The 17795-nt window shown below is 44.5% G+C and overlaps 1 protein-coding gene across 7 annotated transcripts in view; it reads left to right on the top strand.

The window, feature by feature from the left end:
• nos1apa (nitric oxide synthase 1 (neuronal) adaptor protein a) overlaps positions 1-17795 on the top strand; it is a 498327-nt gene that overhangs the window by 408509 nt on the left and 72023 nt on the right. For all 7 annotated transcript variants that reach the window (XM_070887344.1, XM_070887340.1, XM_070887339.1 and 4 more), the window contains one exon: positions 12163-12327. In XM_070887344.1, the coding sequence (XP_070743445.1) occupies positions 12163-12327 (165 nt within the window). The remainder of the gene's footprint in view (positions 1-12162; positions 12328-17795) is intronic.

Here is a 17795-nt window from a genome sequence, read left to right as displayed (position 1 = left end):
CTACCTCAGTACAGTTTCAGGCACACTGTTGTAAGGTTAGCCTGTTATTAGAATGTCCTGCAACAAGCACTGCCACAGGTTGGTTCGGCCGACTTGGGGTGGTGGGGGCGGGGAGGGGTCATGGAACTGTAGATTTGACTGAATTGGCCGGAAAAGGACCAAACTGGAAACTGGGGAATGGATGACATACCTGGTCCGAAGGTTGCGCCAGGAACCACACAGGCCGAACAGGGAGGCGGAAGACAGGTGATTGAGGCGAAATAGATGAGGTCCTCCAATGCCATGAGGCCAACCTCAAAATGATGGGCTGGAGGAGGGGGGAAGGAATGAGAGGGGGCAAGGTGACCCCATGACCCCTTACTGGCTCTGCCACTGGGAACAGGGCGTATTTCTTCCCTTTCGAAAGCCTCTGATAAAACAAAAAATTGTGGAAACCAACCCCCTCCCCTTCTGTCATAGCTCAGTGAGCTCCAATGAGTAACAGATGATTAAGGCTCTCCCCCATTTGTTCCCCAGACACATGTTCTCAGCCGGGGAGGAGATCATCAGGGTCGCTAGATTTGTCTGGATTCGGGAGTAGGGTTCCAGCCCCAGAATTAGCCAGGGGTTCCAGTCCCGGAATCAGCCAGGGTTCCAGTCCCGGAATCAGCCAGGGGTTCGAGCCCCGGAATCAGCCAGGGGTTCGAGCCCCGGAATCAGCCAGGGTTCCAGCCCCGGAATCAGCCAGAGGTTCCAGCCCCGGAATCAGCCAGGGGTTCCAGCCCCGGAATCAGCCAGGCGTTCCAGCCCCGGAATCAGCCAGGCGTTCCAGCCCCGGAATCAGCCAGGGGTTCCAGCCCCGGAATCAGCCAGGGGTTCCAGCCCCAGATTGCTATCCAGCAACCTGTGCTGGAAGTGCTCGAGTGTGGGCTGTGCTGTGAGCCTCCTCATATCGAGGTCTATAGTCTACTGACGAATGGTCACTTGGGTGAGTTACATGAGGGTAATCGGTGCCCATAGACCCACATCCCAGCAAAGAGTCAGTGGCTTCAAGAGGGGAGGGAAGCCATTTAGTGAGAATGAAAGAGTAAGGACCACAGTATCCCAGAAGATGAACGATGTATCTAATCTTTTTAATTAGATTTTCCTTTTGCTTTTATTTAAGCTCAAATGTAAAAATTAATGCAAGCTTAACCATTTATGCTCATATAATACTCAGATAATGGGTCTTTCACATGCTGTACTGCATAGATTTGTAAGGTCACCACATCAATCTGGTTCATCTGTCATAACATTTCGGTATTTTTTGGCTCACTGGTTATTGCTGTGTACTGATAAAGAATTTTCTTTCAAAAAACAGCAGCGTGTTAATTAGGGTAGATGGCACCAGGGTAAATTCATGGATGGTGCACCCCAGCAAGGAACCACACTCTCAGGGAGCCCAGGTTGGAGAATCGGCACAACAGTATCATAACTGTGTCTCCAAACGCACTTCTTGTCTTGTCGATTAAGTGCCTTCCCCCCACCCCTCCATATTGGCATATTGCAATACTGCACCATTAACACTTTTAAAGCCTGCTGGCCTAAGATTAATTCTAGGAATCGATGTCAAAGTACGTTCGGAGATTTCGAGCTGCCTCGACCTGAAACTCCCTCCCTAAACCCCTCACTCCTCTCTCCACCTTGAAAAAACACATTTTTGACCAAGCTTTATCTCACCATGGCTAAACACCAGCTGCTATTTGTGGGAGTGTAGACGGAAAATTTATACTGTTGTTTCCATTCACTGATGTTTTTGTAATATGTGCACTCTGAGAAAAGCCTGTGCTATGCAGATCTTTCCAATACTTCCATTTGATGGCAACGAACTACATGTTGCCTGGGATGGGGCGGGGGACAGGGGCATGTGAAGAGGATTCGAGCTTTTAGGCCACTTGAAGATTAGCACACTGTCTCATCACCTCTGGGGCCTGGGTTTGGATCCAGGCCTGACTGCTGGGATGATGTTATCGCCATGGCAGTGCGCTAATCGCGGAGCATGGCACAAAAACCACATTTCGCCAGCGGAGCCCAGGGGCAAATCCGCTCATGTCGATGTGGCCGCCGCACCCATGCGCTAACTCAGTAGCACACCATTTCAATTCTGACGAAGGGTTATCGACCCAAAGCGTTAACTCTGTTTCTCCCTCCACAGATGCTGCCTGACCCGCTGAGATTTCCAGCATTTTCTGCTTTTATAGCACACCATTAACGCTGGCCAGCGGCGCAGACAGGCACTGCGCAAAGGGGCAATTTCAGCCTCTTTGTATCTGGGATACAGTGATGTGTGAGCCACGGCTAGGCAGTAACATCATTCCCAGAAAATATTGTTACATTCTCAGACAGGTGATGATTTAATCTGCTCCTGGTGTCTCCCGTTATTTGATGGTATTCACCCTTAGTGGTTTGCAGATGGTAACGGTTAGAACTTGGAATCATAGAATGGTTACAGCACAGAAGGAGGCCATTCAGCCCATCAAGCCCGTGCCGGCTCACAGCAAAAGCACTTCCGCTGGTCCCACTCCCCGCCCTTTCTCCGTAGCCAATGCAATTTTTTTCCTTCAGGTGCTTATTCAATTCTCTTTTGAAAGCCACAATTGAGTCTGCCTCCACCACCCTCTCAGGCAGGGCAATTTGGATCATAACCACTTGCTGCGTAAAAAAGTTTTTCCTCATGTCGCCTTTGGTTCTTCTGCCGATCACCTTAAATCTGTGTCCTCTGGTTCTCGACCCTTCTCTCCTTCTCTCTATCTACTCTGTCCAGACCCCTCATGAGTTTGAACACCTCTATCAAATATCCTCTCAACTTTCTCTGCTCTAAGAAGAACAACCCCAGCTTCTCCAGTCTATCCACGTAACTGAAGTCCCTCATCCCCGGAACTATTATTTTTAATCTTTTCTGCACCCTCTCTAAGGCCTTCACATCCTTCCTAAAGTGCGGCACCCAGATTTGGACACAATACTTCAGTTGAGGCCGAACCAGTGTTTTATAAAGGTTCATCATAGGGTTTGTACTCTATGCCTCTATTTATGAAGCCCAGGATTCCATATGTTTTTTTAACCTGCCCTGTCACATTCTATGATTTGTGCACATATACCCCTATGGCTCTCTGTTCACGCACCCCATTTAGAATTGTATAGAAACTTATAAACATAGAAAATAAGTGCAGGAGTAGGCCATTCAGCCCTTCAAGCCTGCACCACCATTCAATAAGAGTATGGCTGATCATTCACCTCAGTACTCCTTTCCTGCTTTCTCTCCATACCCCTTCATCCCTTCAGCCGTAAGGGCCATATCCAACTCCCTCTTGAATATATCCAACGAACTGGCATCAACAACTCTCTGCAGAAGAGAATTCCACAGGTTAACAATTCTCTGAGTGAAGAAGTTTCTCCTCATCTCGGTCCTAAATGGCTTACCCCTTATCCTTAGACTGTGACCCCTGGTTCTGGACTCCCCCAACATCGGGAACATTCCTCCTGCATCTAACCTGTCCAATCGCATCAGAAATTTATATGTTTCTGTGAGATCCCCTCTCATCCTTCTAAACTCCAGTGAATACAGGCCCAGTCGATCCAGTCTCTCCTCATATGTCAGTCCTGCCATCCCGGGAATCAGTCTGGTGAACCTTCGCTGCATTCCCTCAATAGCAAGAATGTCCTTCCTCAGATTAGGAGACCAAAACTGTACACAATATTCCAGGTGAGGCCTCAACAAGGCCCTGTACAACTGCAGCAAGACCTCCCTGCTCCTATACTCAAATCCCCTAGCTGTGAAGGCCAACATGCCATCCTTTAGTTTATATTGTGTCTCCTCGTTCTTCTTACCAAAATGTATCACTTTACACTTTTCTGCGTTAACTTTCATTGCGTTAACTTTCATCTGCCACATGTCCGTCCATTCTACCAGCCTGTCTATTTCCTCTTGAAGTCTATCACTATCCCCTTCACTGTTCACGATACTTCCAAGTTTTGTCATCTGCAGATTTTGAAATTGTGCCCTGTGCACCCAAGTCCAAATCATATTAATATATATCAAGAAAAGCAGTGGTCCTAGTACCACCCCTGGTGAACACCACTGTGTACCTTCCTCCAGGTCAATAATGTACTCAATTGTTTGTCAGAGTCTTTTTGGGGGAGGTGACAAGAATTCCACCATCCTTCAGAGGTTGAGTTTATGGACATTGACTTGAAAATGAACTAATGAACCAGTACAATGCATCATAAAATCATAGAAAATTACGACACAGAAGGAGGCCAGTCGAAAAAGGCCTACCCAGCCTAATCCCACCTTTCAGCACTAGGTCCGTAGCCCTGTACGACACGGCTTTTTAAGTGCACATCCAAGTACCTTTTAAATGTGATGAGGATTTCTGCCTCTATCACTCTTTCAGGCAGTGAGTTCCAGATCCCCTCCACCCTCTGGGTGAGGAAATGTTTCCTCATCTCCCCTCTAATCCTTCCACCAACTACTTTAAATCTATGCCCCCTGGATATCGACCCGTCTGCTATGGGGGAATAGATCCTTCCTATCCACTTTATCCACCTCAATTAAATCTCCCCTCAACCTCTTCTGTTCCAAGGAAAACAACTGCAGCCTATCCAATCTATCCTCATAGTTAAAGTTTTCCAGTCCTGGCAACATCCTCGTAAATCTTCTCTGCACCCTTTCTGGTGCAATCAGATCCTTCCTGTAATGTGACCAGAATTGCACGCAGTACTCAAGCTGTGGCCTAAGTAGTTCTAGCATAACCTCCTTGCTCTTGTATTTTATGCCTCGGTTAATAAAGGAAAGTATTCCGTATGCCTTTTTAATTACCTGATCGACCTGTCCTGCTACCTTTAAGGATCTGTGGACATATACTGCAAGGTTCTTCTGTTCTATAGCAACAGGGGCCTTATCACATGCAGTTTATTGAGTTGTTAGAACAGATGTATGAGATTGCACTACTTGCATTTGGTGGAAGACCTGAAATGTACCGTGCTGTGGATGCCTCAATTATTCCTGTTTAATAAAGTGATGCGCCCTTTACCTTGCAGGATGCTTACAGCATCGATGACCTGGCACCAGCACCATTGGGGTGAATCCCTCTTCAGGGGCCAGTTGCACTGGGTGTCTCTGATGGCAGCATGGTGGCAGCAGCAACTAAAGCTGGTAGCAGTAGGTGCAAAATGTCACTGTGCTGAGTCTGGCTGAGCCCGATCAAGCCAGCAATGCATGTTTGCCTTACCAGAATTACACTGCCCACCCCCACCCGACCCCTTCCTACTCCTCCCCCCTCAGCGTTGGGGCAATCATTGCATTATGTTCTGCTTTTACTGAATCCACCCAAGGGTTAAACAGGGCGGGCTCGGCTTTAAAGGAACTGCTACAGTTACAGCAATTGGAGCCACTCCAGTAATATAAAGCCGGAATAAGTGCTAGTTAATTAAACTGCAGCTTGGAATGATATGTGTAGAGCTACTACTTGCTGGCCACTGTTTCCAGCTGCCACGTTTAATCAGAACAAGCTGAATGCATGATTTATACCACAATCGGATGGCCCCAGTCATGTTCCTTGTTATTTTTCTCTGCTATTCCTGTGTGTCTGCCTTTCTGTATATTTTTCTTCCCGCATACGAATGTCAACCTGGCAGGAAAAAGCAAAGAAATTATGAAAGGGTTTCTATGCTTTCCCTGTGTCTTCTCTCAAGTGTGTACTTAGCAGTTATTATCAAATGTAATAAAAACAGAAAATGCTGGAAATCTCAGCAGGTCAGGCAGTGGAGAGAGAAACAGAGTTAACGTTGCAGGTTGATGACCCTTCGTCCGAACTGGCGAATGTTTGGAAAGAACAGATTCTTAAGAAACACTGAAAGGGGGAGGGGAAGAAAGTCTGTGATAGGGTGGAAGGCAGGAGAGATTAGAGAGACAAAAGAGATGATGGGATGAATTGAAATGGTAATGGCAGGAGTTAGAAAAAGGTTAGTCTGGATAGGGTGTGAATGGCGGAGTAATGACCAGCTGCTATTGGAGACAGAGAAAAAAAAACATAAGATCGGGGGGGAGGTGGGGCAAAGATGGGCAACGGTTATGCTCTGAAATTGTTGAACTCGATGTTGAGTCCAGAAGGCTGTAAAGTGCCTAAACGAAAGATGAGGTGCTGTTCCTCGAGCTTGCGTTAAGCTTCATTGGAACAGTGTAGGAGTCCAACAACAGAGATACCAGAGTGGAAGTGGAGTGGAGTGGAGAATTAAAATGACAGGCGACCGGAAGCTCGGGGTCACACTCTTACGGACTGAACGGAGGTGGTTCGCAAAGCGGTCACCCAATCCGCATTTGGTTACCCCAGTGTAGAGGAGATCACATCGTGAGCAGTGAATACAGTATACTAAATTGAAAGAAGTACAAGTAAATCGCTGTTTCACCTGGAAGGAATAATTGGGGCCCTGGATAGTGGGAAGGGAGGAGGTAAAAGGACAGGTGTTGCATCTCCTGCGCTTGCAAATGGTCCACTTGCAAAATGTCATTGCCCACTTCTCTCTTTGGTATTCCCATTGTTCCTCTTCTCTGTTGCCTACTCCTTGACTGCTGTGTATAACACTTCCATTCTTGCATGCTCCCATCCTCTAATTCTCCCTTCAGTTGCTTTTTTTTCCCTTTTTTGTGCCTTTCTCTCTCTTGTTTAGACCAGAGGCAGAACACACCTTAGGATTTGTGGGATATGTGCAGAATTCCTTCCTGTTTTGTGGCCCTTGGAATGCTGGGGTCCCAGTGCTAGAGCATTGCCAGTGGCCCAATGCACATGGCAACGGCTGGAGGCAAGGCATCTAAAACGCATGTGTTATTTAAAATACAGAGCATTGACCCCACAGACCTTAGCATCTGGCAGTGTAGCTCAATTGATCAAGAATGTTATCTATGGTTTTCTCCCCCGTTACTTGGAAGAATCAGTGCTTCATTTGACAGTCTAGACATTTTCACTTCTAAACTGAAGTGTCTTTACAGTAAATAGAAAACGCTTTCCAAACTTCATCCTCAGCGATGGCATGTGTGTCCTGTGAGAATCCTTTCACTTTACAAGACCAGTGTTATTTGCCAGTGATTGCCAGGGTAAGATTGGTGCTAAGAGAGGCTGTTCTATGCTTTTAACAATTGAGGCTACATTTTCCAATGGAAAGTGCATTTCCAAAGTTGGATTCCAGCAAATATCTCTCCCATTCTAGAAACATAGAAAATAGGTGCAGGAGCAGGCCATTCGGCCCTTCGAGCCTGCACCGCCATTCAATATGATCATGGCTGATCATGCAACTTCAGTACCCCACTCCTGCCTTCTCTCCATACCCCCTGACCCCTTTAGCCATAAGGGCCACATCTAACTCCCTTTTGAATATATCCAACGAACTGGCCTCAACAACTTCCTGTGGTAGAGAATTCCACAGGTTCACAATTCTCTGGGTGAAGAAGTTTCTCCTCATCTCGGTCCTAGATGGCTTACCCCTTGTCCTTAGACTGTGACCCCTGGTTCTGGACTTCCCCAACATTGGGAACATTCTTCCTGCATCTAACCTGTCCAATCCCGTCAGACTTTTATATGTTTCTATGAGATCCCCTCTCATTCTTCCAAATTCCAATGAATATAAGCCTAGTCGATCCAGTCTTACTTCATATGTCAGTTCTGCCATTGAGAACCTTTCGTACCATTAAATGGCCTCTAAGCTAGCGATTCTATCCCGAACCCTAGATAATTGAGTCTAAAAGCAATGATGTAAAAAAAATATGAGAGTGAATCATGAATTAACATGTTCATTGGAGTCCCTAGACTATTGCTACCTCGTAACCCTCTGACTGATGCTAATCAATAGCGAGGTGCTGCAACCTCCTCTTAATGTTAAGCCAGTGTGTGAAGTGGGTATACGGCCTTGTGCTTACACCAATCTTTTCACTAACATTAGTGGAAGGAGGAATCGATACTCTACTGCGTTCTGCCGACCCTTATATTTCTGTTTGTAAGGCTTGTTTCTGGAAGGCGTGGTACTCTGAATTTTTGTTCCCCTTTTTTGGCCTTTCTAGTGTGCACAGGCCACGGACAGTCCTGGGATACCATAGGCTGCTCTGCCTTAGATCAGTTAATTGGTGGGGCAGGCCAGGGGTTGAACTGGAGACCTTCCAGGTCAATATTATCTTAGCCCCATCCCACACGATGCAGTTACCCAGTGAGCTGTCAGTGCAGACGCAGAAGCGCTTGTAGTTTGATGCAAGTGTGATGCTGCAGCATGTGCTTCACATTGTGGTGCTCTGGACTATAATCAACGTTCCAGGGAAATAACAGACTCCGCACATATTGTAGCAGTTTCATATTTGACTCCCTTTTAATTTGTCAGCAGTATCGTCGATTGAGGTTTGCGGCTGCTTTGTGGATTTATAGGAGAAGGGAGTGTGGAGGAGAAACTTCCTGTTCCAATTCAGTGGGTTGAGTAGAAAGTTCCCGATGTTCATTTTGGATGAACATGTTTGATTCACAAGGTAAGGAGGGCATTCGGCCTCTGTGAACACTTCCATCACAACATCTAGCCGTCTCCTAAATGATACCAAGATCCTTTCCTCCACTATCCCACATCGCAGTCTGGCCCATGTGTGGATCACTCTTCGTGTGACGAAGGCCTTCCTGACATCCGTGCTAAGTTTGTCTTGCACCAGTTTAAACAGCGCCCTCGTGCTCTATTTTTGTGGCCTACCTTGGACTAGGCACCTGGATTTAACTTTTTTAATATGCTTTGATATCTTGTAAGAGGTCTGTGCTCAGCCACCTCCTTCAGGGCTGAAGGAAGTTTCATCACTCTCTGCATCTTTAATGGGTTGGGGGTGAATGGTTGAAACCTGTTGATCATTGACCTGATCCACTGGCTTGAGGTAAATGGATGGAATTATGGAATGTGATCCCAGTAATTCTGTCTTTTTTTTAAAAAAGTTCCCATATACTAAAAACAGAATTCAGCTTATTCAGTCCGCATAAACCAATGCCCTTCCAATCAGTCATGTTTACAGGCTACCAGAAACATTCTACTCGCTATTGTCTTGATGTAAGATGATGTATAAAAAAATTAATTAAAAACATTGGCAATGCTGCAGTCAACATTTTATGACAGAAGAATTCATTGAATTTAGTTCATGGTTAATAACCTACTGTCTCTAAGCTCCATTTACCCAGCTTTTTTATTCAGGAATAATAATTTTGCAAGGTGCTAATTGTCTGGTAGGTTATCCCGTATCGTGTTATACTTTCACACATTCAGAAGGCTGAGCTGTGTAGGGAGTCAGAATGGCTTGCTCAAATTTAATGAGAGAAACTAAGATTGTGGAATTCAGCGCACTCAGTACCATGGAGGCTATTTCTTTTTGCCCTTTTGTTTGAATGTACGAAGCAATCAGTGCCTTCTTTCTTGACAAGAGATGTAGAACAGTGGCTAGAACTCTATTTTAAGTTTGTATGCTTGACACAAAAGCCTCCCACATTACTATGAATCCCAGTGCCTGAAACTCTGGTGTTTATCCAATCTGGTCGGTTTTTATTGTTTTGTACAATGCTTCATAACTGCTTGTGAAGGATTGTTTATTAAGCTAAATAGAACAGTCCTGTATTCAGTGACTTTTTAATTTAATGCTTTCATTCACTAAATTCCATCCCCTCCCAAAGGTGACACCAGGGTTTCTGAAAAGGATTAAGACTTGATGAAAAGTTAATTCTTGCGACAAAACGAGTAGTTAAATCTGTGAGATGTCTAAGTGAAACATCTGTGGAGCTAACCAGGAAGCCTGCAATCATCTAGAGTCTCAGGGAAAACAGAAGTGGTTTGGCCTAAAGAGTGTAGAAGAGGCATTTTGAGCTGGGAAATTGAAACCATAGCTCTGCCTAACCCAGGTCAAAAATAAAGCCTAATTAAAGTAGACCTCAGGCTAAGCTTACATCGTTTTCCCTTCATGAAGTAGGACCGTGGGGAGACTTTTTATTTAAATTAAAAAAATATTGAAGTCATTGATATTCCGTTTGAGTTTACAGTAAACTGAGTTAAATGTAAAAACAATGAAGAGAAGACAATACGTTAAAGGCTAGAACTTGCAGTTGGTGATAATAGAGGACAAATGCTTAACATGTTTTGTATGAAATTTCTCTGGCTATATTCTAAACTTAAAATAAATGGGAAAGTAGCAGACTGAGTCATGCCAAATGCGCTCATTAAATGTTCATCCATTTGCAATTTCTAGGCTTAATTCATAAATATACTGTCAAATCATCTGATGAACAACTATTTTACCAGACTTGATCAGAGATAAAGCTCCTGTGACTCAGATTCTGGTTAACAGTGAGACTAGGAGAATTCACACTCTTTGACTTCAGTTTCAAGTTCATTGATCAATAAACCAGCAATTGGAAGCGGAATCATAAGAACATAAGAAATAGGAACAGGAGTAGGCTATACGGCCCCTCGAGCCTGCTCCGCCATTCAATAAGATCATGGCTGATCTGATCATGGACTCAGCTCCACCTCCCCACCCACTCCCCATAACCCATTATTCCCTTATCGTTTAAGAAACTGTCTATTTCTGTCTTAAGTTTATTTAATGACCCAGCTTCCACAGCTTTCTGAGGCAGCGAGTTCCACAGATTTACAACCCTCTGAGAAGAAATTTCTCCTCATCTCTGTTTTAAATGGGCGGCCCCTTATTCTATGGGTGGCCCCTCAAGATCATGCCCTCTAGTCTCCCCCATCAGTGGAAACATCCTCTCTGTATCCACCTTGTCAAGCCCCCTCATAATCTTATACGTTTCGATAAGATCGCCTCTCATTCTTCTGAACTTCAATGAGTAGAGGCCCAACCTACTCAACCTTTCCTCATAAGTCAACCCCCTCATCTCTGGAATCAATCTTGTGAACCTTCGCTGAACTGTCTCCAAAGCAAGTATATACTTTCATAAATATGGAAACCAAAACTGTACACAGTATTCCAGGTGTGGCCTCATCAATACCCTGTATAGCTGTAGCAAGACTTCCCTGCTTTTATACTCCATCCCCTTTGCAATAAAGTCCAAGATTCCATTGGCCTTCCTGATCACTTGCTGTACCTGCATACTATACTTTTGTGTTTCATGCACAAGTATCCCCAGGTTGAGTATCAGAACAGTCATGCTGTTTTTCTTAAGAGTAGTTATGTTATTTTTGCTCTGCTGCCTTAACTAAACTGCATATGGACGTGAGTCTACCTGCTATTTTTTTCCACAGTAATGCAGAAACGCGTCCGACTTTCAAGCTTGTATGGAACAAATAACACTTGCGGGTTCTTGTGTTTTTGAAGTGAGATCACATTCAGACTGAGGTTAGATGTGTGCTCTGCTTTCTCAATGCCGCACAGCTGCCCAGCAGACTGGTTGAAGCTCGCACCCAGAGCACTGGAGATAATGAACAGTGTGCTGAAACCAAGCGTACTCTTCAGCTATCCCAGGATGCACCTCATCGCTTTGTTGTTTTAAAAAAAAGTTATATAATTTTTTTTTAAGGTGTACAGAGTTATGGAAAAGTAAAATGTTCTTATTTTTCATAATGCATGGTCATAATGAAAGGATACAATTTGTGAAAATATATTGGCAAGTTAAGTGAAAAAGAACCTCTGGTTACAATGATGTCAAGCGACACAATGCCTGCACTTTGACCCAAATGACATCTTTGCCTGGTGTTTTGCAAACAAACAGTTTTTTTTGACAATGCCGTCCCTTTCACATTTTCCCAGTTTAATGTGATAGGAGTCTGCATTGAAACTTTACATTACTGCATCAATGCGCCTCAGCGCACTTCTCCATCTCTCCTCCATTCCCAGGAATAACCTCATTGAATCCAGAAGTGAAGGGCGGCGATTAAGATACTAATGTCCTTGGGTGCTCCATCACCGATCCTTCAAGTGTAGGAGTACTTCTGGAATGTTTAACTTCACGAAATCCCCTCTGGTAAGATGGGGATCAAAAGACTGACCTGTACTGATCAAAATGGAAGGCTTCCGACCACTGCCATTTTTCAAATGTGGAAGGGCAGAGACGGGAAAATTGAATGGATCGCGCTCTTCTCTTCTGACAAGAATTCTCACACATGCTTTTCTCCCCTCTCTTTCAGCTCTATGACGATAGCCCCGGCATTCTGATGGCCACTCCCAAAATGCTGCTTCCTTCAGCCAGCCAGCTGCCATCGGGCACCCCGCTCTCGGTTCACCACCAGCTCCAGCTCCTCCAGCAGCAGCTACAGCAGCAGCAGCAGCAGACACAGGTGGCTGTCGCCCAGGTAAGAGAGAGAGAGCCTTCTGCATAGAGCTGTGGGTTCAGCCTTTCTCGGCTGTAATAATTCAGTCGTTGCTTGAAGAAAGGGAATGTGAGTGGGCACGGGGAGTGAGCAGTGTTACACAAATGTACCGCATGGCATGATAGCATCTCAATCAGGGTTACTTCACCTTCCCTATGCTCTTGCTATATTTCAGAAAGAAAGACTTGCATTTATATAGCGCCATTCACGACCACCGAACATCTCAAAGCGCTTTTCAGCCAATGAAGTACTTTGTGGAGCGTAGTCACTGTTGTAATGTCGGAAACACGGCAGTCAATTTGCACACAAGCAAGCTTCCATAAACTGCAAGGTGATAATGACCAGATAATTTGCTTTTTTGTTACGTCGATTGAGGGATAAATATTGGCCAGGACACTGGGGATAACTGCCCTGCTCTTGTTCGAAATAGTGCCATGGAATCTTTACGTCCACCTGAGAGTGCAGACGGGGCCTCGGTTTAACATCTCATCCGAAAGACGCCACCTCAGATAGTGCAGCACTCCCTCAGTACTGCGCTGGAGTTTTGGCCTAGATTTATGTGCTCAAGTCCCTGGAGTGGGACTTGAACCCACAACCTTCTGACTCAGAGGTGAGGGTGCTACTCACTGATATGTCACTGGTATGACACAGGAGCTGAAAGAACAGTAGGCAATAAAGTTCACAATGTTTTTTAAAGTTGTGATTTTGCCAGAGTGAAACATTGGAGACCAAGCTGACTGTGTGAACATAATTATTTAATAATTCCTATTTTTGTTCCCTTTCACTTAAAGCATTTTTTGCTTGGTGCACAGATTTTACATGAGAACATAAGAAATAGGAGCAGGAGTAGGCCATACGCCTCCTCGAGTCTGCTTCACCATTTAATATGATCATGGCCGATCCGATCAGGGATTCAGGTCCATTTCTCTGCCCGCTCCCCATAACCCCTTATTCCCTTATCAGTTAAGAAACTGTCTATCTCTGTCTTAAATTTATTCTGTGCCCCAGCTTCCACAGCTCTCTGAAGCAGCGAATTCCACAGATTTACAACCCTCCAAGAGAAGAAATTCCTCCTCATCTCAGTTTTAAATGGGCGGCCAAATAGATTATGCCCTCTAGTTCTAGTCTCCCCCATCAGTGGAAACATCCTCTCTGCATCCACCTTGTCAAGCCCCCTCATAATCTTATACGTTTCGATAAGATCACCTCTCATTCTTCTGAATTCCAATGAGTAGATGCCCAACCTACTCAACCTTTCCTCATAAGTCAACTACTTCATCTCCAGAATCAACCTAGTGAACCTTCTCTGAACTGCCTCCAAAGCAAGTATATCCTTTCTTAAATATGGAAACCAAAACTGTACGCAGTATTCCAGGTGTGGCCTCACCAATACCCTGTACAACTGTAGCAAGACTTCCGTGCTTTTATACTCCATCCTCTTTGCAATCAAGGCCAAGATTCCATTGGCCTTCCTGATCACTTGCTGTACCTGCATACTATCCTTTTGTGTTTCGTGCCCAAGTACCCCCAGGTCTCGTTGTACTGCAGCACTTTGCAATCTTTCTCCATTTTCTCCCTTCCCCTGCTCTCCTTGCTGAGTTCTGGTTCGACCCGCACTTGCCATCCTCCAGTTCATTCCCCAAGTAACCATCTTCATATTTGAGTATGGCCTTGCATCTCCCTATCTCTGTAACCTCCTCCAGCCTTACAACCCTCCGAGATCTTTGCGTTCCTCCAATTCTGACTTCTTCCCCCCCCCGTTGCCAGCCATGTCTTTAGCCACCGAGGCCCTGAGCTCTGGAGTGAGCCAGACTTTCAGAGCTCGCAGTTTGCTTTCTCACTCGCTTACCTTCCCAACTCCACTGTCTTGTGTATTTTCTCATTTTATCCCAATATGTTTACCATCTACTGCAGGTTTATCTTGCCATGGGTTTGAAATATAAAGCCTGGCAAACTCCCTGAACTTATTAATTAATATAATTAATACTTTTGCAACAAAATGTTGCAATGGTTTTGCCTTTTACAATTTGAAATCCCAATTATGCTGATGTCTGATGGGCAGACTTCATGTTAGCAGGATGTGCCCATCCTTCATTGGAAATAGAAAGGTGGAGATTGGTTGACGTGCTTATTCACTTTCCATGGCTGACATTCCAATGCTGTGCTGAGGGAGTGCTGCACTGTCGGAGGTGCCGTCTTTCAGTTGAGACGTTAAGCCCAGGCCCCGTCTGCTCTCTTGGGTGGCGCAAAAGATCCCATGGCACATTATCCCTCAATCAATATCACTAAAACAGATTATATGGTCATTATCACATTGCTGTTTGTGGGTGCTTGCTGTGCGCAAATAGGCTGCCGCGTTTCCCACGTTACAACAATGACTACACTCCAAAAGTACTTCATTGGCTGCAAAGTGCTTTAGGGCGTGCTGAGGTTGTGAAAGGTGCTATATAAATTCAAGTTAATTCTTTTTGCTGAACCCCTTAAATTGGAACCGTGCTTGTACTCCTTCTGATACATTCTTTGACCCTTCAGTATCTAATTCCAAGGATCTGAAATTAATGCCTAGGTGGAACTGGGGCTGATACAGAGAATAAAATTGTTGACCCCTATATCTGATTCTGTGAGGTGATTCAGCTTCTCCCTGGCTTTCCTTAAGTTCATCTTGTTGCCGTATTACTTTTATATCCTTTCATAGGCTGTAGCTTCTGTCCGAATGAATATCCCAGCAGGTTGTGTAAGGCTGGCTTCTTTGCTCTGATTCCGTACATCGCCTCATTGACCAGCTTGTTGTTGCTTGCCTGCCTGTTCTGGGCCCTTCGACATCCATCAACCAACAGCTGAAACGATTCCCTTCAAATGCTGACACTTCGAGGCTATCAATCACATGCTGTACCATGAGCAGCTAGTGTCACCCTTTTTATTTCCCATGGTTCAGATCTTTCTGATGGCTTCCTGGTCACGTACTGAGAACATGTCTATCACAAGCTGAGTAATAATGGCGTTGACTTTTTCCTTCTCCATGGAGTCATGAGCTGAGCAGCACTAATTTACTTCCTAGGATTTATAAACCTTGCATTCCAACTGAACTGCAATAGCTCCATTTTATAGAGCTTTACTTTGGTTCTGCTAACCTTCAACAGTCTGATCTGCTCACCTCATTTCTTCTGGTTTCTATAGATGGACTTTCCGGTTTCCAAATTAATATAATGTCTTCACATCGCCTCTTGTGACAGTAATGACTTTGCTTTTGTTATGGTTTAATGCAAGCAGAGGAATTTTTATATAGACCAGCAGAATACCTCTTTTGATCCGTGGTTAATTAGTCATTCATTTCATTTTTCATTTCATTTCAACACTTCAAAGTTACTAATTATATGTGAACGGCTTTGGGACATTTATGAGCGATGCAGTAAAGCATTGCAGAAATGCACGTTTGTTTTCTTTTCCTCTCTTGCTCATTCTCTCACTCTCTTGCTCTTCCTCTCACTTGCTTGCTCTCTTTCTCTTGCTCTCACTCTCTTCTCTCTCTGTCTCTCTCTGAGTGAGAAAGGAGTAGAAGGTTATACTGATAGGGTGAGATGAAAAGGGATGTAAAGAGGCTGGTGGAGCATAAACACCAGTATGGACCAGTTGGGCTGAATAGCCTATTTCTGTGCTGTAAATTCTGTGTAAGTCTCTCTCCCTCTCTCTCCCTTTCTCTCCCTCTCCCTCTCCCTCTCTTTCCCTCTCTCTCCCTCTCTCTCTGTTTTTGCCTTTCTTGCTAGTGATTTATTATGGACAATAATACAGGAACAGTTCTCTCCCATTTTATTTTGTAAACACTGCCATTTGCCTTGGGTTACCCCAGGCAGCGGCTCGGGTAGATAATCTGTTCCGAGGTCCCTGGCGTTGCCAATCTCTTAACAGGCCACACAAAGGACCGCTGCTCACTTCCTCTTCCTGACGGCACAGCTGAGATTTCAGAATGGGGGCTTAGAATGTGAAGAATAACAGACTTTGACCCACAGCCTGTTGCACTGCTTGCAATAGTTCTCAGTTTTAATGAGCAGCTTAATATTCAGAAGCCATGGTGTGCACATTTTTGTGTCCCCACATTTCTCTAAATTGGACACGTTCCATCATACACCTTCTGTGACCAATGGGCCTCTCAGAACCTGTCTGTGGTCGGGACATCCCAAGCATGTTGGGGCATCCTCCCTACCCCTGACAGATGATTCCTGAGAATGGTCTCACTATTGCAGTATGCTTACAGATGCACGGTGGCCCACACAGGAAATTGTCACTCGGTAAAGGAGAAGGAATGGAATCCCGAATAGCTGCAAAATAACATAGTAACTTCAGTGCTAGTCACTGTCTTCTCTCCGTCCCTTGGCTGATCTAGATTACACCTCACTCAGTCGGCCTTTGGTTATATTTCAGAAGGTGTTTGTGCATCTGACAGTGTGGTTCCAGACTCTTTTGTCCTTGTGTATGTTGAGTGAGGTGTAATCTAGATCAGTAGAAGGATGGAGAGACGACGGTGACTAGCATTCTCTCATCCCTTCACTGAACTCACTATGTTAGGATGGAACTATTCAGGCATGCAGTTCTTCTCCTTTACTGTGTGACAATGTCCTGTGTAGACCATAGTATATCTGTATCATTTCTCACCAAGTGTTTGGGATTCTCACCACTTGATATGCACCTTCTCAGTTTATGCTTCTTTCAAAACCAGAGGCTGCAAACTGTACATGTTATTTGGTATGTCCATAATTGCTGGATTTTTACTTGACTATCCATTCTGACCACCTCAACAAATGTAGTAAGTCAAAGGGCTACCCATGAGAAACAAGCATCCAGGAATATTGAAATGCTGGCCAGGGAGGTAAGTTGAAATGTGTTTTGAAGGTCAGGTTTTAACATTCCTGCTGTACCTTTATGGCGGCTCTTAGTTGCTTAGCAATTAATCTGTTATTGGCGACTAGATTAAAATTCTACTGCATTAAATTTTTGCGGTCCAATTGTGCTAAAGTCCAAACTATAAAATACACAGCAATAAACTATAAATATTAACAACTTTCAGTTATATATCGCCTTTAACGTAATAAAACATCCCACAGGAGCATAATCGAGCAAAATTTGACATCAGTGGAATTAGTCTGTATCCTGACTCAGAACCTTTCTAACAATAGCTTTTATAATAAGGTAGTGCTTTACGTTTAATACCTTTTGATGGGATGAAATTCTCTGTCTGTTGGTTGCCCAGTTCCCATGTGAAATGAGTCCAGGTCCTAGTCTACAAGGATCCAGAGTACAACATTGCTGTCAATTTGGCAATAATTGATATCTCACTCAGAAAAGAATGGATATGTTCACACTGATGGCCATTTCATTGCAACGTGGAGAGGTTGTACTTGCGTAAAAGCTGTCCTAGGAAGATTCTTATCAGTGTTAGCGCTAGAAATGAAAGG

This window comes from Pristiophorus japonicus, chromosome 8 (assembly GCF_044704955.1).
Source record: "Pristiophorus japonicus isolate sPriJap1 chromosome 8, sPriJap1.hap1, whole genome shotgun sequence".
Taxonomy (NCBI): domain Eukaryota; kingdom Metazoa; phylum Chordata; class Chondrichthyes; family Pristiophoridae; genus Pristiophorus; species Pristiophorus japonicus.
The sequence above is the reverse complement of the archived record's forward strand: the minus strand, read 5'-3'. Positions and strand labels throughout refer to the sequence as shown.